The sequence below is a fragment of the Pseudopodoces humilis genome, chromosome 7 (assembly GCF_049639895.1).
Source record: "Pseudopodoces humilis isolate 2021_Gansu_Grassland_sample_001 chromosome 7, ASM4963989v1, whole genome shotgun sequence".
NCBI lineage: Eukaryota > Metazoa > Chordata > Aves > Passeriformes > Paridae > Pseudopodoces > Pseudopodoces humilis.
Window position 1 is genome coordinate 55,101,529 of NC_142206.1, and position 24,538 is coordinate 55,126,066.

At 41.9% G+C, this 24,538-nt stretch overlaps 1 protein-coding gene and 1 pseudogene across 5 annotated transcripts in view; both read right to left on the reverse strand.

The window, feature by feature from the left end:
• Positions 1-3: 3 nt before the first annotated feature.
• LOC148184040 (SHC SH2 domain-binding protein 1 pseudogene) lies at positions 4-11,716 on the reverse strand (annotated as a pseudogene).
• Positions 11,717-12,577: 861 nt separating this feature from the next.
• GPR132 (G protein-coupled receptor 132) overlaps positions 12,578-24,538 on the reverse strand; it is a 73,884-nt gene continuing 61,923 nt past the window's right edge. For 2 of the 5 annotated variants that reach the window (XM_014249672.2, XM_088057768.1), the window contains exon 3: positions 12,578-15,122. In XM_014249672.2, coding sequence (XP_014105147.1) covers positions 13,995-15,098 — 1,104 coding nt within the window. In that variant the 5' untranslated portion in view covers positions 15,099-15,122 and the 3' untranslated portion in view covers positions 12,578-13,994. Of the gene's footprint in view, positions 15,123-17,035; positions 17,116-23,152; positions 23,402-24,538 lie in introns of those variants that run through there. The other 3 variants (XM_014249673.2, XM_088057769.1, XR_015772925.1) reach the window with 3 other exon arrangements.

Sequence of the window (24,538 nt, forward strand, 5' to 3'; positions counted from 1 at the left end):
CAACCTCAATCAAGGCTCAACACATCACGCAAAGTAATCCCAGTCATCCTCCTCCTTCTCCCTGTCCGAGTCCTCCAGACACACTGGTAGAAGACCTTGACATGCTCTACAGCTTGTGCTGTCTGGTCAAACTCTCCTGACTCACCACACACAACCCACAGCTCCCACACTGGTATCTGGTATCCTTCAAGCTTCAAGGGTTCCAGCTGTCCCGTGACTCACACAAGAGAAGCTGAGTTGCACAACTGCTTTCAGAGCTGAGTACTCCATATCAGCTACCCCAACAAGAACTTCAAACACATCTGTACACCAAATTTCCTGCCATCTATGTGATGCAAAGACTTTTTCCAGGTACTCAGCTGTGAATTGTGTCACCTCTGAAGTTTTGCTGTACAAAGGAACAGTTTGGACCTTAGGTTCTGAGCCAGAGTCAGTTTCTTTAAGCTCAAGATGGTGCCTCTGGAGAGGGATCCCAAAGAAATCTCTGTGCTTTTATATCCTCACAGTCTGTGCACCTGATCTTCCTGTGCCATTGGTGGTTTATGGTCCGCAGTCTTCTGATACCTCATGGAGTTCTTTCTTCATGTCCACATGGGCAGGCCGTTAATTGCTTCTTCCATCCTGGGGCACTTCAGGATCTCAACTCTTATCTGAAGACACCCAGTCTTTCTTTGTTTACTCCCCTGCTTAGCTGTCCCTGCTTACAAAGTTTATTTAAAGTTCCCTGACACCAAGCTTTCAGCAGGACCCACTTGTGCTAAACTGTCAGCACGTTACAATTAAACTTAACCCTAGACAATTTATTTCTAATATTTTATAAGTAAACAGTAAAATCCCCAACACACAGTCAGCCAAGATATAATCCTGGTAATCTCTAAATTACTCGTGAAACAAAAGATGATCAGTGTGAAGAGTATCTGGAAAAAGTACATTCCCGTTGGGCACAGTGTCTCCTAAAGCAGTGCCTGGTTTGTCATGATGATGCCTTAGTCACTCCAGGAGCCGTCACTCCAGACACTCAGCATATTCCTGGAGCAGATCTAGGCTCTGCCGCCTCGGCTGCTCCCGCAGGCCCCCGCCTCCCACAGCTGGCGGCAGCAGGGCCTGACCCTCCTCCCACGGCCCCCGGCAGCCCCAGCTCAGCAGGAATTCAAATAGGTATTCCCACAACAAATCCTCCAAGAACCTTTGAGCCTCCGTGGAGGCCCCTTTCGAGGCAGTGTGGGGGCTGTTCCCTGTAGGATCACGGCTCAGAGAGTTCATTTGCATTGCTCTTTCTAGTGATAGCATAATCTATATAAGTACTTAAGTCCCCTCTCCTTATCCTTTTTTCTTTTTTTTTCTGAGTCGCTACAGTGAGAGGATCACAACATTTTTATAGGTTTTCCCCCCTCCCAATATCCTCTCCAGTGAAACTGGAGGATGTTTTATAGCTTAAGAACTACATCATCTATGTTTCTGACTAAACCAGTGAAAGAAAAATTGTGAAAGATTCTCCATCTTCGTTAAAAATCTGAGAAACTAGTGATGTCTCCTCATTTGGTTATTCTCAGCCAAAAGCAACTCTCACATCTCACATGTGTGAGAAACAAAACTCCAAAAGTCAAAATGGAAAAATCTGGACGGGTCTTTGCAAAACAATGCAGCCTTAAGTATTTACTAGAGAGCTGGAAAGAGATATCTGCAAAAAAACCTGACAGGGGAAATGGAAATGAAGAAAGTAACTGCATACAAAGAAAAGGAAAAAAGTGAGGGAATCACTGGCTAGGATTGTCAGGAGACCTTTAAATCAAAAGGTAATTCAGAGCATATACCCAGAGCTAGACAATTGGGAAGCATTGCACCTAGTAAGACACTGCAGAGCAGCCTGCCTGCTGAGGAAATGAATAATATGGGTGACAGTGAAAATGGTGCAAATCAGCTCAGCATGTCTCTCCTGGGAAGCCGGGTCACCACTGACACGCAGCAAGATCTCCAGAGCGAGTGGAAGTTCTGAAGGGATTTAAAATCACTGGCAGCCTGTATGAAATATGAATGAGATGCTCTCTTTGTCTGAAACAAGAGGCACAAGGGCTGGTTTAACAAGAGTAGGCATTGCCTCGACCTTTCCAAGCAGGTCGGAGGTGTAGATCCATCCTTAGCAAAATGGAGTGCTTTGAGCTGCAGCCCCAGCCTCAGAGCAGCAGGGCCGGGTCGAGCGGAGCTGCTGCCCTGAGCCGCCTTCCCTTGGCTGGGCAGGGGATGCCTCGTGCTCGGTGGAAGGACGGGCTTGGCTTCAATCCCTGAGAGCTGCGTGTGCTCCAGCCGTGCCGCCTCCCCGAGCGGAGCATCCGCGGCTGCGGGAGCTGTGCCGGCAGCCAGCTCCGGCTCTCCCCATCCCACAGCCCGCCTGCTCTGCCGGCAGCCCTGCCTGCCTCCTCCTCCGGCGGTGGCTGGTACCGGCTGGTGTGACCTGCGTGCCATGGGCGCTGGAAAGCAGCCACTGCTCCCTCCCGCCCAGCCCCCTTCCTTTCCGTCTTGAGCAAGCCTGTGCTGGGCTGTGCTTGATGCGTCGGGAGCTTTGCCGCTCCTTTCTCAAAGCTGCTCAGCCCCTGCTGAGCTGGCCAGACTTCCACACATTGGCTGCGGCGGGAAGGCTGTTTAAAGCTGGATAATGTTTATAAAACCGCAGAAATTAACAGAAACGCAGTGTCCAGGAGCAGGGCTGAAACTACCCTTTTAAAAGACAAAAAAACCCCAAACCAAACAAAACCAGACATGACTCAGCCCTGAACTGGAAGCTGTGAGCTGTGAGCAGTGCAGTTCTGTGCTCTGGCTAGTGACTCCTTTTGAGAGACAAGGTGTGTTAGCTCAAGCTCTCTGCATTACCAGTACAACTGCCTGTGGTTTGGAAGAGTTTTTTGGCGGTGATCCCACTGGTTCAGAACGAGGACAGAGCTTGCTTGCCTCTGCCTGCTAAAGACAACTTAGGCTTGTTCTGAGTCTGTATTGTTTCTCTCATAATTACTGTTTGATTAAAGCATTTAAGATACTTTTGTCTTTTTAATTTGGCTCTAGAATAGGGCAGGAGGCCCACTCCTAGTATACATAGTTTCCTTTAAGCCCAACCTGGCAAATTTTGATTACTTCTGAGATAGGCAGCATTATGAATCAGTCCTGAATGCTTCTGCAGACAAGCACATTCCTGCAGCAGAGCTCACCTAAAAAATCCAGAGGCAGATGGAAAACCAGCTAACAAGTAATTAAATTGGGCTGTTAGTCAAGAAACAAGGCTGTAGTAGCAGCTCAGCTGGGCCCCATAAGCCAGGTACAGGATACAACTTCACTGCGTGCAGTCTGCAGTCACAGTGGGCTGAACGCAAGAGAAAGTGTTTTTGTGTCGTTGCAGTGCCTTAATGCGTGGATCACCAAAGGTGGCTGGAAGTTCTGCTCAGCCTTCAGTGAGGGTAAGCTTCTTCACTGCTCTGAGCCTGGATGTTACTCCTACCTTTAAACAAGGACAGTGGGCGAGTGGTGCCTGCAAAACAAACCAGAAGGTTTGTAGTAAGCAGTGAACATTTGTGGGCTAACTGTAGCTTGATGTTGGATAATAATGATGCTGGCATGAAATGTTAGTGGCTTACAAAATTAGAATAGCAGAGTCAGAGCACTCATCACCCCAGCTAATCCACGAACCAGCTAATACGTGTCTGAATATGGCAGTGTTGGCTCAGCTGGGTGTTTGAAAAACTGAACAGTGGTAGTAGGCAGGTGATGGGAGGGTGTGTGGCTGTCAGCACAACAATGGCAAAGCATTAGGAAGAAATCTGTCTGCCTCAGGCCACCAGCCTCAGGCCTTAGGTTTTATGGCTGTGGGTATCTGATCTATCTACTAGGAGGCCATGGATATTAGGAATGACATGAGCCAAGAAGTGAGGTCTTTGTAAGAACTTGCACAGATTAAGATACTTTGTGAGCAAAAAGCATTGCTGCTGTTTTTACCCAAGCTTTATGCAATCAATAATAAATTGCTAAGAAGACGTATTAGTATGTTTTGATTGCAGCAAATGGAGTGAAAACAGGACACAGGAAAGCAGGTAACCTTGCAGTAGTCCAGCAGCTCTCTTAGCTTCCCTGGCTAAAGTGGTTTGGTTGGAGTTAAAAGACCCCTCACAAGCCCTCACTGCTGAAGTCAGTGAGTTTTCCCTTACAGCGGAAAGGCGCTGAAAGAAAGAGTGCTCTAATTACAGTATTTGTTTATGCTCTTCAACCAGGAGGATGTGACAAAAGTAAAGAGCAATGTTTTCTGCAAGATCTACAGTTACAAGCCAATTCAGAGAAGGTGTTCTCCATGGCAGGTGAGAATTGTGTTGTAGTAGACATTGTCAGGGAGGAACAAAACCCAGATGATACCAAGTTAATTACTATAGGAATCTCAAGTGACAAAGCACCATGCACTGGACCAAACAGCAGAAGTCTCCAAATGTTGCACCAGCAATCACCAAAGATGGATTTTAAAGTGCTGAATGTTGTTTGGGGTTTTATTTTAAGGTAGCTGTTTGTGATGGTTCAGGTTTATGTTTGTGAGGGACAAGATTGTTTTGTTGTTGCAAAAGCAGTGACTTAGAAAGGATTTTTAATAATCAGAAGAACATACCTACTTCTTAATTGGGATTTTTTAAATGTACATTTTGGATACTTGAGTGCCATGTTATCTGGTGCTGCTTAAAATATGTGCTCTGTATCTAAGCATAAATACCATAGGCTATGACAGTTGCTATAGCAACTAAGCATCTACTATTAAATAGCACCCAGAGGCTGAAAAACCATGTGCAGCCTGTCAGTACACAAGGTATTCCTTTCTTTTCAGCCAGCTAAGTACAGTATTTTCATCTCAGGAGCTAGTCTGTTTCTGATGAATGTGTTTGTGCTGGTCACGTGAAGATCTTTTCTCCCTCATCAGCTCTGCCTTCCTTTGAAACAGCAGATACTATAAGAACAAAATAGCCTGGAGTGGTTGCAGGCTGAAGAAGTTAATGAATAATTCCTTTTTCATATATTTTTGAACATACATTAGAGTGTGGCTTTCAAATCTTTTAGTCCAGGTTTGAGCTTGCACCTTTGCTGTTCTGCATCTTTTGATATTACAGTGAAACCAGCCTTTCAGGAGGCACCGTGCTGTTCCTAGAAGCTGTGTCCTTGAAATTTACAGTATCAGTGGGAAACTAATTTCTGCAGTCATGGCAGACTGGTGAGTTATAATTCAAAAGCACAGTTAAAACTAACAAAACTTTTAAGAATATGTGGTCCACTTATTTATTTTTAAGCTTGCCTTAGAGTTGGTAAGCATTTGGACCATGAAATCTATGGGGGAAAAGTAGAAAAATAAGAACACTGAGTTTCATATGCAGTAATAATTCTGGTGGTTGAGACATCAGTGAGAAGTTGTTGACAGCATTAGTTGTTTTACATTTTCCAAGCCAGAAATGTGATTTTCTTTAGACCCATCATATATTTATATATAAATCCTTTTTTTTCTCCTTTTATATAAGGAGAATTAAATTAAGCATCAATAAGAGAAATATGCTGGTTATTGAAACAAATGCTTTATCTGCAAATTAAAATGACTCTCTGTGAGCCTTGAAGGAGTAGAAGGTGGCTGTGATGGCTTATTGGAGTGTGTGGATTGTTTCCAAATTTTGTTTGAGAGTCTGATGGATCAATAGGTTAAAAGGAAGATGTACTGTAGCTACAAATTATTGCTGATGTTGATTTGCTGGCGGCTTAGCAGAATTACTTAGTCTGTAAAAATATAAATTATAGTAGGAACAAAACAATTACAGTTTAATAAAGAGTATCAAAAAGTGAGGATAAGAAGTAAGTAAACTAAGGCATGAAAAGGCATATTAAAAATGTGGGTTTTTTTCCTAAGAGAATGATTGCTAACACCTGTGTGCCTTGTCTGTTTAAAGGGTTAACCCAATTAGAAGCATGACTATGAACAGAGATAACAGGCTGAGAGCTGGTCTTGTTCTCTGCTCAGGTCCTGCACCTCGATGGGAATGACAGCCTTGACTTTTGTAGCAGTAAAGGAATGTTAATTTCTGTCTCCTGGTGGTCTGCCAGTAGCCAGTTGTTTCCCAGCAATCATTTCAACATGTCTCGTATTAACGGAATAATAAATCTTTAATTTGTGTTACTTACAAATAGCACCAAATGCCAACAGACTTGGGATAAAGTCGCAGGAGCCGCCCTGAGGAGTGGTGCAGGATAACGTGGGGAGTGGTTTGCTGAGGCAGAGAGGCAAAGTAGTGCTCATCAAAGAGTTGTTTAGAATTTGCTGGGTATTTAGATACTGCATGGGGCTCAACTGAATGCCTTAGATGGTCTGCCCGTCTCCTGCCACTTAGATCTCTCCAGGGAATCATGGACAGATTCTGGCAAGTTCCAGCATCCTCCATTTTATTTTAATGCAAGGGAATTATCTCTTTCTCCCCATGATTTCCCTGTTTATTTTCAGTTCTGTTTGGTTGGGGTTTTTTGTGGTTTTTCTTTTCTTTCTTTTTTTTTTTTTTTTTTGTTGCTTCTTGTTTTTCAGCCTGTTTGAAGCCATCCATTGAAAAAGGTTGTGTGTTTCTGCCATATTTGGGTAAGTATTATAGCCTGATCTTGTGTCTGGCTCAACAGCTATTTGTATGGTGAGGATAAGCACACAAACACACTCTTCTGTACAGACTGTTCTACCTAAGAGAAGCACAAATTCTTACAAATTATGTTTACAGGGTGTGAACTTTAGGGATATAAGAGCTACTAATGTTTATTTCTGCCACTGTGAAGTCTACCATGCCCAGCAGGAGAAATACGGTAGAGTCTGGTGCCCTCTTGTGACTACATTGAACTGCTGGAAAAACATTATCCGCTAACTTAAAAGCAGTCAGAGCTTGAATTTCACTTGTAAACACAAAGAAATTTATCCTAAACAAAAGCTTGAAGTATAGAAAAGGGTGAATTAACCGCTCAGTGTTATTTCTGAGATGAAAATTCTGCGTGGTTCAGAATAGAAGCAGTTGTCACAACTCATAGTTGACTGGTGTGTTGAATATTTCAATGATATGTTGCTTTCATAAAAACTTTTCTTCATGCTGTTCAACTAGATATGATACTGAAGGATGGAGAAGTCAGGGTTATACATTAATATGCCCTACATCATGGAAGGTTATGCCCAAGCTACATTTCTAAATGAAAAACTCCCCAAATTCTCCAAACTCTGTGGGGTTGAAGTCATTATGAGCTGAAACTGTGGTCCAGCAAAAGGGGTTCAGATTCACATTTGATCTTCCACAGCCTTAAGGGAGGAGGAGGATGGCTATTTTCATGGCTTTGTTTTAATTTCACATTGATTTATTTGGAATGGGTTTCAGTATTTCCAGAGGTAAGGGAAAAAAAAAATCTGTGATTTTTCCCTTGTACAGTGTTATTTCTTATCCTGGAATTTGACTAAGAACTTGTTCTAGTATCTAAAACTTAATTCTAGGAAGACAGAAATATTTAGTATAATTTCCAGCTTCTCCCCTCTCATGAGAGGGGAATATTTCTGGTCAGAAAAGGCAATGACTCATCCTTTAACAAAGCAAGAAGAGTCCACTCAGTGTCTCATTAGGGAAAACCCCATGCTGACTTATAAAATAACACACACCTCTGAATTCTGATTTTGTGTAAACTGAAGTGGCCCTCTGACCTTTAATTTACCATCAAACCATTTCTGATTTACAGTCTGTCTGTACCTGCTTCAAACCACTGTGTACAGAGGAAGATCCTCATTTGTCCTCTTCTTTTTTTTCTGATGAAACTTCATATTTGTTCTTGGCCTGTCTAGAATCTCCTAACTTTTGCTGGTGGGCCATTTCCACAAGTCAAGACAGCAAGAAATTTGTGATACTCCTGAGTTCCCTTGCTGTTTAATGTACATTTTTATTCCCTTTTCCATATCACTCCATCCAGTCCTGAGTTTAATGTGAAACTTGAGCATTTGTCCCCTTTGGGACACAGCTGTACCTGCCAGCGATGCAGTGATACACCATTCCACTGAGAGCCTTATTTTATGAAGGATTTGAACAAAAGAATTAAGAGACCACTAGAAACAATACATGCAGCTAAATGGAAAATTATAGAATTTTTTATACCTTATCAAATGTCTTGTATAAAACACATTGCCTCATCACCTATAAATGTCAAACATACAAGAATAAAAACTACCTGTAGTGGGTAGTATGACCCTTGTTTTCTTGACTATTTTAAGAAAGGCAATTGATATATTTGGCTCCCCAGCCCCCAAATAATCAAATCAATAAGTAATAGTGCTGTTGTCTCAAGTGTATCAGACTCACACTATCAGAGACTTATCTCTGAAAACTGTTGCTAAGAAAGTACTTCTCAACTGATGAAGGTAGTGTCAGGAAGGGAAGAACTTGAGAGGCAGAGTCCACATGGATAGATCTTCAAGAACTAGGGATTTTAGAGATTATTTCTGGTGGCCTCCTGTGTACAGCAGTGTAATAGTGCTACTGATGTCTTCAGTCCTGTACCCAGAGAGGTACTATGAGCCTTGTGAGTGCTTGGCCCTGAGTGTTTCCAGTCTGGAAATCAACTCTGCAGATCAGTATCACCCTTTTGAAAAAAACAAGATACCTCCAAACACCAGAATATCACAGTGATGAAAATCCCAGCAAAATCCCCAAGGGTCTAATGCCCATGTTACCAGAAGAAGACACAAAGTTAAAATGAAAGTCTGCATATTTTTTTATTCTGATGCCCCAGCATAAATAGAAGCAAATAAAGTACTTTGAGTCTGACCCTAAAGGTGCTGACTAATTAGAATTTGTGCTTGAATATCTCATATTTGCCTCCACGCTGTTTACTGCTCCCTTGCAATAAGCTCTCAATTTGCATAGACACACCTGCTCATGCTTTCTAGTATCTTTTACAAGGGCTTGTATGTTAAAGTGAGGAGCCAGACAATGCTCAAGGGGAGAAATGTCACATTTTACAGATGGGGAACTGTGATACAGGCTGCTGCATTACTAAGTAGCTTTCTGAACATGGATATTTGCATATTTGTTCAGAACATCTGTGACTGAAGGTTTACAAGGTTTTTCAGGACTTTATATATCATACAACATCCTTTTCCCACAGTATCTCTCTTCTCTTTGATTCTTCATTGCCCTCAAGAAAATATTTCAAGACAGACCTTTGAACATAGAGGGATGCTCTGTGATCATGAGCTGAAATACACAGGCCCTGTCATCGATGGAGACTACCAAACAGGATGGATCATTTCATGGTGCAGTGAGAGGTTGCTGTTTTAGACAATATTCATGTGATGTTTTGTAAAATTTTTACCACATGTCTTATCATATCTCCTCAGCAGACTTTCTGTCTGAAAGGTTGCTTTTTGCTTCCTTATCTCTAAGCATTTCTTACAGGATGGAGTAAGAGAGTAAAGTCCTAAAAGTTATCAGTGACCTGAATTACAGATTAGACGTAATGAGTTCAGAGCCCTACCCATTCTTACCAACAGCTCATGATGGCAGCTACTAACACCTATTACCAGGGTATTAGTATTAGTCCAGTTTGGGATAACATTTCTCTTTTTGTGCTTCACATTCTTGTCACTTTGAATCATGAGGCCATGCTGCATCCCTGTTGCAAATAGAAGTGTCCTCTCCTGTGCAAAGATGTATTTTGCAGGGAAAGAGGGAGAGTAAAGCCATGCAAACCACCCACTTCCTGCAGGCACTGGAAGAGATGGAGAGGACTGGTATCACATCCTCTAGGTCCAGTTGCAGAAGGCATGCTTGGGAGATCCAACTCTGGGGATGCCAGCACCTGTATGCATCCCTGCATGCCAAAAAGATTAAAAAATTACTGCCTCTCTCTGATGCAGTCCCCCCCCAGTTTTATTTGCTCCTGTTAGTTTATGCTGGTTTGAAAATAAGAGGGACATTCCAAACCGTTAGGGAACTTTGGCATCATTTCACTGTAGAGAGGAAATCTCCTAGAAGACCTGTCCCACAGTGTGAGCTGCAGAATTACAATATCCTCACTAAGAAAAGCCATTAGGTTGTGGATGTTTCTGAAAGCCTGGTTCTGAGTTAGATTTCATCACTCACTACCCAACAGAAATTTGACATTAGATTGTATGTGAGAGCAGTCACAAGGTCACCAACTGCAGAAGAAACTTTTCACAAGTAGAGAGTCTGAGTTCATTCCTATGGGGTTTTGCCAGCTTTGTAGCAAAATTGTAGTAATACTCTTGCTGCAAAATTTAATACAGACATGAAATAATTTCTTAGGAATAGAGTTTTATAAGTGAGTTACCTTAGACATTTACTTTAAAAAATTGCAGTCTTCAGATATAACTTAAAATTGATGAATAAGCAAACAAATCACATATATTGTCTGCAAAAACTAGTCTGGCCAGGTCTAGTTCATAGCTAGGAATTATTCACTTTGTGTTTTATAGTCATACTTAAAATAATCAGCAATGAGCTTATCTCCTAGGCACATTATGTCTGAGACACATGTAAAAATAAAACAATGTCTTATTTATACAGTAGCCCACTCTTCTTTTAGTCAAATCATGGAAGTTATACCTGAGTAAATGCTGAGTATAAAAGAGTGACATTTTCTAATCCCACCCCCTTACACTAGTGAGCAGCTTACCTGCTCTGAGCCTTATGTGTGGAGACCTGGCCATCTAAAGACCAAATCGGGAGGCACAGCCTAGGTTTGGTTCTGTATTCTCTCCAATGCATCCTATAGCTTGGGCTCAACTGGGGAAGTTGGGAGCCAGATCCAAATGGGTACAGATCCAAATGGCTGTGTTGAGAACTGCAGATGTGATGTAGCAGGTGAACCTTTCTTCACAGCATGAAGCAGTCCCTGTGGGCTCACTGGTGCTGTCTCTGCAGGAGGAAAAGATGGAAAGACCCACACAAGCAATCCACCCCTCAGATCTACTCTGAACTGAGAAGTGCTCTTTGCTGTTTGTCTCACTTGTGCCAGTGCTGAGATCTGTCCTTCGCCTGAGTGGTGCAGTCAGATACTGTCTGACAAAAAATAGATTATGTGCTTGAATTATCAGACAAGAAACAGTCACTTTATCTGATGAGATATTTTAACAATATGGAATGTTCCGTGATGCCCTCACTCAGCCATGAAGCTGCTTTTCTGTTTATCCAAAGAAGTCAGCATTTGTAATTTTCCCATGTGGATACATTGCTTGGTACCAGCTCCCTAACCTCTTCAGTAATCTATCACAGAGTATTTTAGTTTGGAAAGCAGCTCTGGAGATTATCTACGTACATTTTTAAATCAGATCAGGCTGCACAAGTCTTTGTCATTTCTAAAGCTTTTGTTTCAGAGTGTGTTGGAACAAAGAAACTCCAAGGATTTTCATTAAGAGTAGATGCATAATGACGTAGTAATTTAGAACAGCATGCAGCTTTAGTAAGGCAGAGGAACTGCAGCTGTTGTGTCAGACCCTGATAATCCCTGGCCCCTGCATCTATGGCACTGGGTTCCAATGGGTTCACAGAATTGTAGAATATCCTGAATTGGAAGGGACCTACAAGGATCATCAAGTCCTAGTCCTGACACTGCACAGGACACCTAAGAATCACATCACATACCTGAGAGCATTGTCCAAATGCTTCTTGAACTCCCTCAGGGTTGGCATTGTGACCACTTCCCTGGGGTGCCTGTCCCAGTGCCCAACCACCCTCCAGGTGAAGAACCTTTTTCTAACATCTGACCTAAGTCTCCTCTGACTTGGCTTCAGGACATCCCTCAGGTCCTGTCACTGTCACCAGAGAGAAGAGACCAGTGCCTGCTTCCTTGATTCCCTCATTGACATGAGGAAGTTGTAAACCATGATGAGATCTCCCCTCAGTCTCCAGGATGAACAGACCAAGTGATCTCAGACACTCCTCATATCCTCCCCTCCAGAGCTTTCACCATCCTCTTGGCCCTTCTTTGGCTGTTCTCTAATAGCTTAATATCTCTTTTATATTGTGGCTCCTAAAACTGCACACAGGACTTGAGGTGAGGCCACACCAGCTCAGCACACAGCAGGACAATCCCCTCCCTTGACACTCACTTTTTATCGGAGGAACATTGTCAGAGAAGTTTAAATTCATTGAGGTAAGTGGCTAACTTACATCCATGTCAATCAGTTCAGAAGCCTGTACCTCCTGTTCCTTCTAAATTCACTGCTATTCATTAAAGTTTGCTTTCAGACTATGAAAATCCTGAGGTTGGGGCAGTTTGCATGTGTGTCTTCAGAAATGAGTCACCAGTACTCTGGCTGGCAGGGGCTGTCATGAGCTGTGTTCTGCTGCTGCAGAATCCTTTTAGCAATGGAAAGTTATAGATACTCAGCACTTTTCAGGTTTCTCCTTGATACCTTAGAGAATTTGATCTCTGAGATACATATAAAAATAGAAATCCAGAATTTTTTAATTAGCATCACCACAGAATTTCACATTTTTCCAAGAAACAACCTCCAATTTAATATTATGTGGACTACTTTTGAGGACAAAACAATTTCACAGATAAATACCAGAGTCATTAAATAATTAAAAAATGAAATACACAATAAATATAATAAATTGAGGATATATAATTTTGGCATAATGGTTCTTTACAAAATTGTAAGAATATATAAGAATAAAATATAATATACAGAAATACCTATGGCAATTTTAAGATAATAAAAAGTATTGCAGTTATATTAATATTAATTCAATGCAGAAACGTCAACATCAATAACAATTTCAACATGTCACAGAAATACAACACCACAGATTAAATGGAATGATGCTATGAAACATTCTACAAACTCGTACTCAAACTGATTCATGATGTGTCTGTTTAATCACATAAAAAGATGAAGTTGTTTAGATGAACACTGCCAGATTTGTATCATTCTTATCTTTTAAATTCTTGTTTGAAGGCACAAAGCACTACTATCAATAAGTTATTAATAACAGAAGTGGCAGCAGCAACAACGAAATTTGTCCCAGGATATCTGAGGGAGTTCCCAGCTGTGGGGAGGAAGGACTGTGCTCTCCAGACTGCCGGCCTTCCATACCACCTGTGAGTCTACCCATACCTGCTACAGGCTCCTACACAGTAAAAGTGGGGTCAATAACAAAAGGGAAGGGTTAGCTTAGTCAGAAACTAAACATGAGTTCAACAAATGTTTGTAGACGGCATAAAAGCAGTCTCTGACTCCACTTGGAAACGTATACATTTTCTGTATATTTCAGTGCATTCTAGATCTGCCTGCAAAACAAGTAAAATTTACTAATTGTAAACTACCAAGCATTAGAATTGTACATTTTAAGAATTTCAGGGTAGTGCAGGATCTTGTCTAATGCAGCAGCAGTACTGTTGGTCTGTATTATCAGGCCACTTATTTTTTCCTCTAATTCTCCTGGAATGTGTGATGTACCTGAAGCCACATACTGGTATACGAGGAAAATGTTCAAGGCTCTTGTTGAACAACTTACTCATTTTTAATATTTTCCACTGGTTAACCACAAATGTTAACAGCAGAGCACATGTATGAGAACCTGAACATGTACCTCCTCAAGAAGCAAAAATTTCAATCATAAGAATGGTACATTGTCTTCCTCAGCAGTGCTTTTTAAAATTTTGGTTTTATTTCACATGAGAAAGAGTCAGTCAAAAAAAATAAGCTTTTAAGATCCCAATTTGAGTCAATGTAAATTACTTAGTTTATTCTACATATCCTTCGCAAAGCAGTATTTTCACCAATGATACTGGTGGGCAAAGTTTATTGTGGGAGACAAACAGAAATGTGAATTACTGCTCCCATAGTGTCCTCAAGGAGTTAATGGCCCATGCAGGACACACAAGATGATGTCAGCATGTAAAAACTTGTGTCCTTCAGCTGGCATTGGGAACTTCTTATCTGTTCCAGCATCTACCAGCTAGGTGCCGCTTTCCTGGTCTCTGCCACTAGTACAGGCCTTCTGAATGTTGGATGAATCTTTTATTTCTTTGTTTTCTTTTCTTTGCCCCCCTTCCTCTGATTCTTTTGGCGTTTCCAATTTCCTGCTGTCAGTATTGTGATCAGTGGATGAATTCAGCTTGGATGAGTTCCATCTCCATCTTCTCAGGCTCCTATAACAGTCTTCTCTGACATTTTCGCTGACCAGAACATAGATGATTGGATCAGCAACACCGTTTGCAGTGCCTAAACACAGAAACACTGTAAAAACTGAATATATCTTATTTTCAAATGGACATGGGCAGTCCTGATGAAACATAAAGTATATGGCTCTTATTATGAGCACCACATGGTATGGAGCAAAGCAGATCAAGAAAATAACAATAATGGCAATAGCCACATACTTCACTTTGGCTTTCTGGCGACAAGTCAAACTGCTGCTTCTTTTTGTAGTTTGGAAAATTTTGTAGTTTGTAAAAATGAGGATTGTGAAGGGTATGGCAAATCCAAATAGGAATCTAGCAAAGCTGAAAGAAGCCAATAAAATGTTAAGGGGCACTGTCTCAAAGCAGGTTTTCATATCTGTACATTTTTGCTTATCTTCCATATAAAATACTGGAGTGTGGATTACTGCAACCACAGCAAAGAGAAAACAGACTATTATGATGGCCTTTTTCTGTCCTCTTCTCCCTCTTGATTCCAGAGAATACACCAGTGCCACGTAACGATCCAGAGAGATGCAGCACAAAAGTAGAATGCTGATGTAGATATTGCAGAAAAAGATGAATCCTGTTACTCTGCAAGCAGTGTCACTCATGGTCCACTTGTGTCCATTTTTCACATAGATAATCCAGAAAGGCAAGGTGCTTAAATACATCAGCTCACACAATGATAAACTGAAAATGTAGATGGCAACCACTTTATTCCTTTGGATTTGTACAAATGTAAGCAGAGAAGTTAAGCAATTTGCTGGAAGGCCTATAGCAAAAACAATGCTGTAAACAGCAACCAGAAGTGTCTGACTCTCTTCGTAGGGAATATCTGGGCAAGTGGAGTTACAATTTTCATCTAGACAACGTTCCATTATTCTTTTTCCAGCTGGTAATTCCTGAGAATCAGAAGAAAAGGTGGAAAGTTAGCATTGAATCACTTAAAAATGTGTCAGTAAAGATTATGGTCCCATAGGTGCCAATTTGACATGTCAGTGGAGCAAGTGGGATGGGGGATGTTTGAAAACTGCCTCCTCAGACATGAACTGAGAAAGACAGGGTCATATGCCTGCACCTCTGAGAGTTGGACTGGATTCTGGTGGCTGTGTGGAAGCTCTCTCAAGGGGGATCTGAAGTTCTGTCCCTGGACATAAAAATAATCCATTTCCTTTTTGTCAGTTCCCATTCTAAAATCATACCATAAATGCTAAAACCATCATCATTCCTCATGCCATGTATCACCTGCATCCAAAATCTCACATGGTGATCAGCCTACAAAAGTAAGGCAGGTGAATATGAAGTTGTAGAGCAGCTTAGACATATTTGAAAAAAAAAAATAAAAATGCTGGGTTCAGTATTGTCTCATCTTTGGAATGACTGGAGAAAAGAATCCTCACTGCTGTGTGGAAAAGATGGGACAGTACCCAGACCAGTGAAAGGGCCAGAGGGAATGGCCTGAAGTGGTGTCGGGAGGTTTAGGTTGATATTAGAAAAATGTTCTTAACCCAGAGGGTGGTTGAGCTGGTGCTAACTTACAAAACATGGTGGTTGCAATAAGGGCTGGTGGTGATGAGTTTTTTGCTGCCTCTGAACATTTGTCACCTTTGGCAGAGGAGGAGGGGGTCTCTTCTGGTCCATCTACCAAGCTGCTGTGTAGGGAGGATAAAAAGGGTGCTTGATTTCTGAGTCAGCAGTGGTTCTCTGCCCAGGCCTCATCTGTGAGCTGACATACAGAGCTTGTGCTTGACTCAGACATGCCTGGTGGTGAGAGCTGCTGTACACCTGCACACCACAGAGGGTCTTGGAGACCTCCCCTTCTGCAGTAAAGCACAACAGGTGAATACAGTTCATAGGCAGATGGTGACATCTAGGGCAGGGGCATGGCACAAATCACACACCACCTCAGTTACTCATCAGCTTGTCTACCCCACACACCTCAATACAAACACCTGCAGAAGTGGTTGAGAGTACTCTCTCCCCTCCTCCTGGTTTTACAGACTTCTCTTGAGCCTGTGCTTATCTGAATAGTCTCCCTTCTGTACAGCTTCCTCCAGAGCTGTCAGTGATGGTGCAGGGCAGGAACAGTAGAAGAGTCCTGTGGACACATGGCTCCCAATGTTTGTCTTGCCTTGGCCCCTCTCACTTTTGCTCCAAGTCTCCTTCCCATGCACAGCACCCATGAGGAAGCCTCAGGAAAGAGATGTGACTTTCTAAGCTACCTGTCTGGAGCAGGCATTTTTCCGTGTGTTTGGTATATGGACTAAGCCACAGCGCTGGGGCTGAGCTGAAGAGACAGTCACCTGTAAATGGCTGTCAGCTGCCAAAGTGCAGCCATAGGTACAGACTTACACTCCACAAGAAAAATCAAGTGCTGAAGGACTGTCCTGAAGCTTTGGCCTGTCAGCCTGTATCCATCCCAGCAGGAATGCTCTAAATCCCAGCCCAGTATAAGGAAGGAGGAGAGGAGGCCACCCATTTGCTCCACTCCTTGCCTTCTCCAGGCTCTCAGCCCTGTCCAAGGAAGAGTCTTCTTCCGCTGGCCACTGCATCCACCCCCTGTTCAGAACTTCACTTGCCTCCTTCAGTTCTCCAGGCCTGCAGAGAGGTTTCCCCCTAAACTCAAGATCTCAAAGATCACAAAGCAGCAGTCAGCAGACAATTTATGAAATATCTCTTCTGGTGACATTTTCCCTTGTGTTGACACACCCTTAAAGGGAAGTAACACCACAATCCACCCTGTGACTAAAGTCAACTTCTCTGTACCTCTACACCCCTCTTCAATTGAAAGCACATCTATACCTTCTTTTCATACCTTTAGGGTTTAATAGTTTGATGCTTGGCTCAGCCCAGAAGATTCCCAGTTCTGTCTTTCTCTGGGATGTTGAGGCTAACCTGCATCTCAAATATTAATTCAAATGAAAAACAGTAATAATTATATAGATGAGAAAAACTATACACCATTTTCTAATTATCAGTTTTGCTTTGAACACCAGAACTCAAGAGTTATCACACACAGCAATTTTCAAGCATTTATAAAGGGTTGAACATAGCAATGATGACAAGGATTAGCAATATCCAAGAACACATTTGTGAGATACAAACTATTCTAGTGAGTTATCTTTGCTGCCCTGTATTGTTCAGTTGAGCAAAGCCTCTCCAAAGTATCTGTTTTCATCTTTTTCTGGCCTATCCTGATCTGCTAGGTCTCACCAACCATAACTAGGTGTTACAGCAGGTACTGGCTGTGTTTTGCATCAACAGCTCAGTGTATTTTTGTCAGCACTCCAAGACTTCTTGCCCTGGGAGAGTCACTGCATGAAACCAACCACAGTTATCAAGTGCACGTTTCTCATCTTCAAGATGTGCAAAACATCTCATATTCCAGAACAGAGAGATCATGAAGCACCTGAGCATAAATCACTGGGAGATGGGGTAATCTGCTAAGATTTGCTGCATGCATGCTCTGTATTTATACTATCCCATTTCTAATGTTCTTGTGTTACGTGCACACTGTTAGACAATTAGGTAATTATGTTTCATACTCCCAAAATGCAGTGGCTCCTGCTGCTCATTTGAGCCAGTTGCATTAATCTTGTCTCAAGAAAAATGTTTTCAGTAACACTGAAGTGTAATAAAGGGAAGTGAAAACAAGCAGGAAAGCAAAAGGCTTTACTTTGTCTATTTTTTTTTGTTATTTGTGTATGAACTGCTCACGTGAAACTGTTTAAATTTCCAAAGAAGAAGTTGGAGTGATAAAAATAACCACTATTAGAAAAAGTTAAAAGAGAAAATTACAGATATGGCTACAAGGAAGAGAAGGATAAGTCAAAAAAAAGCACAATAATTGGACAGAGACTGGTTGAAAGTCTTTGGAATAACTCACCTGAGATACACAGGGACAGAAGAAAAAAAAGGATACGGTGAAATCCATTATATGAATACAATTACATGAGCAAAGCATTAATTCATGTATTTTTTATTTTCCAATATTTTTCTCATCATCAATCTCTTCCAGGGATTATTGTTAGAGCTGAAAATTTTGAGGCATTTATGTGGATATTTGGAACAGTTTAAAATAACTGCTATGGTGGTTAAAATTAAACAAACTTTCCTTTCACACTTTCCTTCCTGTCCCCAGTCTCTGTAGAGGAAAAACACCTGTGTGTCTTAAAGCATAAATCAGCCTGAAAGGGGACCTGAGTTTCTCCTGAGGGATCTTGTGTGCTTTCCTTGGTAGAACATGGTGCTGGAAGGATTTGACACAAAGGTTCCAGCAGGATGTCAGTTGAACACTCAAATCTAACACTGAAAAACATCAGTTCCCAGATGTGACATTTATGCCACCTACAATGCTCAACACCAGCAATGTCACTCCTCCAGCATCTGAACCTGGGCTTCTCCTTCTCATGCAGAACTTACACTGCCTGCCTGTAATTTATCAACTGATAAACTTTTTGTGTCTCTTAACTTGAAAGTAAGAAATTGCTGTGGATTATTTGCTCTGCTGTTCTTGAAAGAAGGAAAAACATTTATGGTGTCTTTGAACAGAAACAGATCATGGCCCATTTGCCCAGCAAGTCAGTGAACTGCTTTATTTTTTTTTTTTTCTATTATTAATAAACAAATTAGTAGAGTAAATCACTCCTATAAGCAAATCTCAGCTTAAAAAGGAGAAACAGCCATGGCTCCACTTGGTTACCCACCAGACCAATCATTTTTACTGACACACACAACACAGTAGGAATTTGAAGCTATGTAATTTGAAATTTGAACACAAACCATGTATTTTCAAGCAACATAGTTTCAAATTTGAACATAATATATGAATATATAATCTTGGCACTATATAGTTTCAAAACTCTGTTTAGAAAAAAGAGTGTTTTAAAGCTATTCTGGGAATCCAGCCTGAGCACAACTCTATCCCAAAATATCTTTCTTCCACTGGTGAAGCAGGTACCCCCTCTCTTGCCTAGTGCTGGTTAAAACAAGTTATGGGGCATTTGTAGGCTGAAAGCAGCAAAACCCTGGGATTAGTTATACAGCCTTTACATTTAATTTCATATTGCAGATATGAGAAATAATGCAGATATAAGCAATCTCATAAATATATTAAAATAATGATAATAAATATAATTACAAAGAAGATATTTGGTAGAAGAGAGATGTTATTAATCAATTGTCTTTCAGGAGGGGAGGAGCTCAGCAATCTTTCCTGATAAGGGAAGGATACTTGATTAATCTCAAGATAACACTGTTCATAGATGTGAACTCTCAATGACTTTAGATTTTTAAATACCTAAGTGCAGGTTTTTACATAAATCCATACATCCACTTCCCCCTTTCCACAATCTAGAAATCCCACAATAGTACAAAATGTGCTAATTTCCTAAAATGAGCAGCTGTGGTATTACTAAGGGGAACTGTCATAATTCAGGTTTGAAAAAGGCCCAGTGTTAAAAAGTGATCTTCCCTAATCTTGGTGCCCTAGAGCCATGTTACCTGGAGAGAGACTGCACAGGAGAGAAGAATGTCTGGTGAGTGGGAAAGAAATATGCTGACAAAAGATCCTGATACTGGGTTTAAGACCACATTATACAACATATATAAAAGCAGGTAAAACTGCTTAAATGTCATACATTGTAGGTAGGGGAAGTTCATAGGTTAAAAATAGACCCCAAAATCCACCCATACCAGGGGACATTTTTTGTTTTTTCTCTGGTCTCATGATTTAAAGGCTATGAGTCAGGATTTTGGGACCTTGGACCTAGCAAAGTTTCTCTGTCCATCCTGAGATCATCTGAGTGCAGCTATTTCAGGCCAGATTTACTCCCCAGTACCTACCAGCTTGTGTGGAAAAGATCCCAGAGCCAGAGGAATAGCTCCATGGCCAGGAGAAGCATCAGGAAGCCCAGAAAAGCTGTCATAAATTTGAGGCTAAACTATAAAGCCTGTCAAGTCAAAAGACTAAGGAAAGTGTAGGTGCTGGAGCAGCAGCAGTGAAAGTGAGCAACTGAGAGTGGCTCTGCTTCACACCCTTTTCATACCTGAAACCATCAGGCACTCGAGCTCCATGACTCCCTAAAGCTCTTGCAGCTTAACTGGTGGCCTTGACATTAGGGATTAATTGTATATAGCTTTTTTTAAAGAAGTGGCTCATTTGGAAACCCAGCTGACCAAACTTTCCTACTAGTGTGTGCTGGAGCTACAAAGTTTCAGAAGAAGAGGATGAGAGTGGTGATTCCTATTCCTCTCTCCTGCATCAGGGTGCTCAAGGATGCTGAAGCACAACCAAGTGTCAGCAGATTTGGCACTAAGGGCTTTCAAGTGGATGGATACTGCTCTGGATTCCCAAAAGAGCATGCTGGGATGTTGGAGAACAGGCTGGGATATCAGGGAACAGCCTGCTTTAACAAGGAGAGGAAGTCTGGCTATGCTGGCACACTGTTAGAGGTGTTTCCCATGTCTTGGTTTGTTTTTATTAATGCTCAAGGGTTGTGTCTGACCACAGTGTGGTCCTGTGTGCTGTTGGCCTGTCACTACTGAGCCCTGCCCAGGCTCTGTCCTTCACCACTGACCTGGTCACCTCCTGCAGCCTGTCATCACCTGCTCTGTCTCTCCCTGAATGTATTGCCACAGTTCATTCCTGCCTTTCACCATCCTGCTGCTGCTTTTCCTCCCTCTGACCCAAGGCAGTGGTTTTCCAACCACTGCTGTCCCAGGAGATTCACAAATAGTAAATCATACCTCTTCTGTTGCTCAAGCTCCTGGAAGTCAGAGGATGCTGGATCAGAGGCAAGTGTCCTGTTCCACCAGGCAATGACACTTGCAGAGAATATTTATTCATAAACAAATACATCTGATAAAACTCCCAAATTCACAAGCTTCTCCTCTTCCTGCACTGACACCTTCACTGCAGTCACTACAGTCACTACAGTCACAGGGATCACAGGCTCTTTCATCCCTCTTAAATCCCCCAGTCACAGCATGTCTTAACTGTGCTGCAGAGTGAGAATAGATAGGATGGCTTCTCCTTGTCAGCAGTAAGAAAATGCAAAGATAGTGTTGACTTTGACCTTGTGACAGTAGATTATCTCTCCCTGATAGGGGTCTTGGCCCTGCCCTTGTGGGTCTGTGTGGAAACTGCTATGGTGGCATCATCGGTACTAAAGATGTTGCTGGGGAAAAACAGAACAAAGAATTGCCCAGAATAATTTCATGATCTGTCTTGGGCTCACTGGCATACTGGCTGTTACTGTCTAGCTAATTTCATCTGAAAATTGTTTTATTTTTGTCTAAAGTGGATGTCTCTCAGCAAGTAGGATTTGTAAAGCCTTGTGAAAACCACAGTGCCTTCTTTAAACAATCCTATTTTTAACAGAGTGCCTGCAAGTGGTATTTAACAGTGTTCTGAACTTAGACACAAATATTTCCTCCTTCTCCATTTACCATGAAACACAATTTCTTTGTTCCTTTTTGTCCTCTGATTTGCTCTCAAGTAACTGGAGAACTTCCATTTTCCCTTTTGACATCTGGGTCACCTCCTGTAGCTACCTACTCCCATACTAGTAGCAGGGCTTTCCCCTTGAAGACTTCAGTGATACCAACAAAAACTGTGACGCTCAAAGATTCCTCTTTGCATGCACCTCTGACGTCTCTGTGAGCCCACTCACTTCTGCTGAATCTGTGGTGTTTTGTCTGAATCCGCATCTCTGATCTCTTCTGGCTCTTTATACATCTACCACAATGAGCATCTCATTCTTTGTTGGCACACTTAGGGTCTACTCTGAAGTTATTAATGTAAAAATTCCAGTTAGTAGATATTTCCCAAAGCATCCTGACACTTGACAGCAAAATTATTTGTGTAATCCGTGCTGGAAGATCAGTGTCTTCTAAGAGGCTTGGGAAATGCAGAAACTGAAAGAGTTGTCTGCACTTTCAGGCAGAAATCTGTACAGAGAGGGTGCCAAATTCAAACTTTAAATTTCTTTAAATATATTGTCATGTGTAGAGGACTTTGGAAAACATCTCAGAAGAAAATCAGTCTTGACCATTTTGTACTAATGAGCAGAATAAGTGCTGGTGGGGTTTTTTTGTTGTGTTTTTGTTTGTTTGTTTTTTTCCCCCTACAACTCTCTTCTCTACAATGAAATTACTGGAAGTTAAAGAGCTGCTGGTTTAGAGGCAACAGCAGATCTAAGCAGGATTATGAGAAGGACAGGTTTAAAATAAACCCAGATGCTCTTTGGTCTTTGCAAAGTAGTCAACTCTGAAAATATTTTTTGGGGGAAAAAAAAAAAAAAAGTTAATTTAAACTTCAGTTAGCCTCCACATTCCTGAGTGCCAGAGATCAGCAGTGCTGTGTGAATAAAAGGTGGAGGAAAAGAAGGAATGCAGCGTATCCAATTAGTCTTTATAGACCAGCAGGTAAACTTGACAATTAAATGACTGTCTTGCTTTTCCAGCAGAGTAAGGAGGAGAGGAAAGGCTGGATATGAATTCTCCTGAAAAGGAACCCAGCATTCATATTTCTATTATAATTCCGTATTCATGGCTCATGCACTGCAGTGATAGCTAAAGCTAAGCTCACAGCAACCTCTATTCTGCCAAAATCCTTCAATCCTAATAATTGTCTATCCCTGACTGGAACTAAAGTTGATTTCTAAGAGAAATATGTTTTTTATGGGAAAGGGAATTCATAAGGAAGACAGGAAGGAAGGACTGCATTAACTGCAATTAATTAATACAGACTCAGCAACTGCATCAATCACAAGGAGATTTAGACTACGGTGAGGCATCAACACAATCTGCACTTCTTGAGCACAAACACACGGCATGGAGAAACACGGCATGGAGAAACAATGACCAAAACAGAACAAAGAAAATGCTGCTAAATAGAAGCAATGCCTCCACTCAGAGATAGAACACGTACCTTTTTTTTTTTCCCCTTTTTTTGCAGAGGAGACGACGGAGTGCTCCAGCTCGTGCCGTGCTCCGTGGCTGCTCTGACAGAGCTGCAGGAAGAGCTGACGAAACCTCGTGCACTCCTAAGTGCGGTGAGCTAAACTAAGTTCTGTGGGCACAACTTCATCAGGCTCCCCAAGCGTGGCACTTTTAGTTGGGTGGGCACAGAAAGCAGAGGCTGCCCACTGCTAGCAGAGCACCTAGCAGGAGAAGCAACCTTAAGGAAAAAAAAAAAGTTTGCTCTCAAATTCTGTCACTTGTACAGAGGTGGCTGCCAAGACTCTTGTTTGGGCTCCTGTTCTGAGTGTGCACCTGAATCACTGCCCCGGAGGGACAACCCATGAGCTGCCCGAGCCCTGTGGCTGCTCAGGGGCAGGGCACCTGCGGGAGGTGCTCATTTCTACCGTGGAGGTAATTCCCACTCTGCCTGCGACACATGAATATGCGACCTGAATATGTGTGAATTGGCTGCGTGCTGGTAAATGGGAAACAGAGCCCGATAAAGGGAGTGGTGATAGGAGGGAAAGCCTATTTTGTTGACAGGTAGGATAGAAAAGGCTGAGAATGGTAAAGATTTGATGGTGGTTAGAGTACCTTCTAGAAGAAGAATTCAGTTACAGGAGTTCCGTAATAGATAAGAACACTGATAAGAAGGAGCATATGCTCTTTACCAAGTGCCCTAGTTCAGGCTTTGTGTGAAGGATGAAGAAGATCCCAATGTTACATTGCCAGGCTAGACCTTGTTTGTGACACCTGTTCTGTGTGCTTTTGCTGATGCTGTGTGTCACTCAGTCAAAGTCAGTTATGACCAGATTTATGAAGTTTTCAGGCAACTTCTCAATCAACTCCTGCAAATTCCACTTACAGTGAGGTGCTTACAGGACCCCACAAGGGTCTGCCAGGACTTGCAGACTGCTGAGGGCTAAGGTGGGACAGGAAGGAACTGCAAGGTGGCAACCTAAGGCAAGCAGAAAACTGAATTTACTTTTGGTATCTGTATTGAAACATTTCTTCTGAAAATTAAAGAAATGCTTGGTATGTACATTCATTCTGGTGTAAAAAAGTTACTTTGGTTCTGCTCTGGAGAAGGTTTCTAGGGATGGGTCTTTCTGTAAAGAGCAATTTATTCTCAGGAACCAGAAGGAATTGGGGAAAAAAGAGGCTGAAGCTGGTTTCTATCTGTGGAGGAGAATAAGTGAAATTTCTGTCTTTACCAGCTCAGCTTGACTGGACATATTGCTGGAACTAGTCTGTGCACTGCCTCAAACATGTGATTTCATGTTGTTCCTTTTCTGAGTAGAAATCAAACCCAAAGGAAAACACAATGAATGAATAATGTTTCTGAGATGACTAC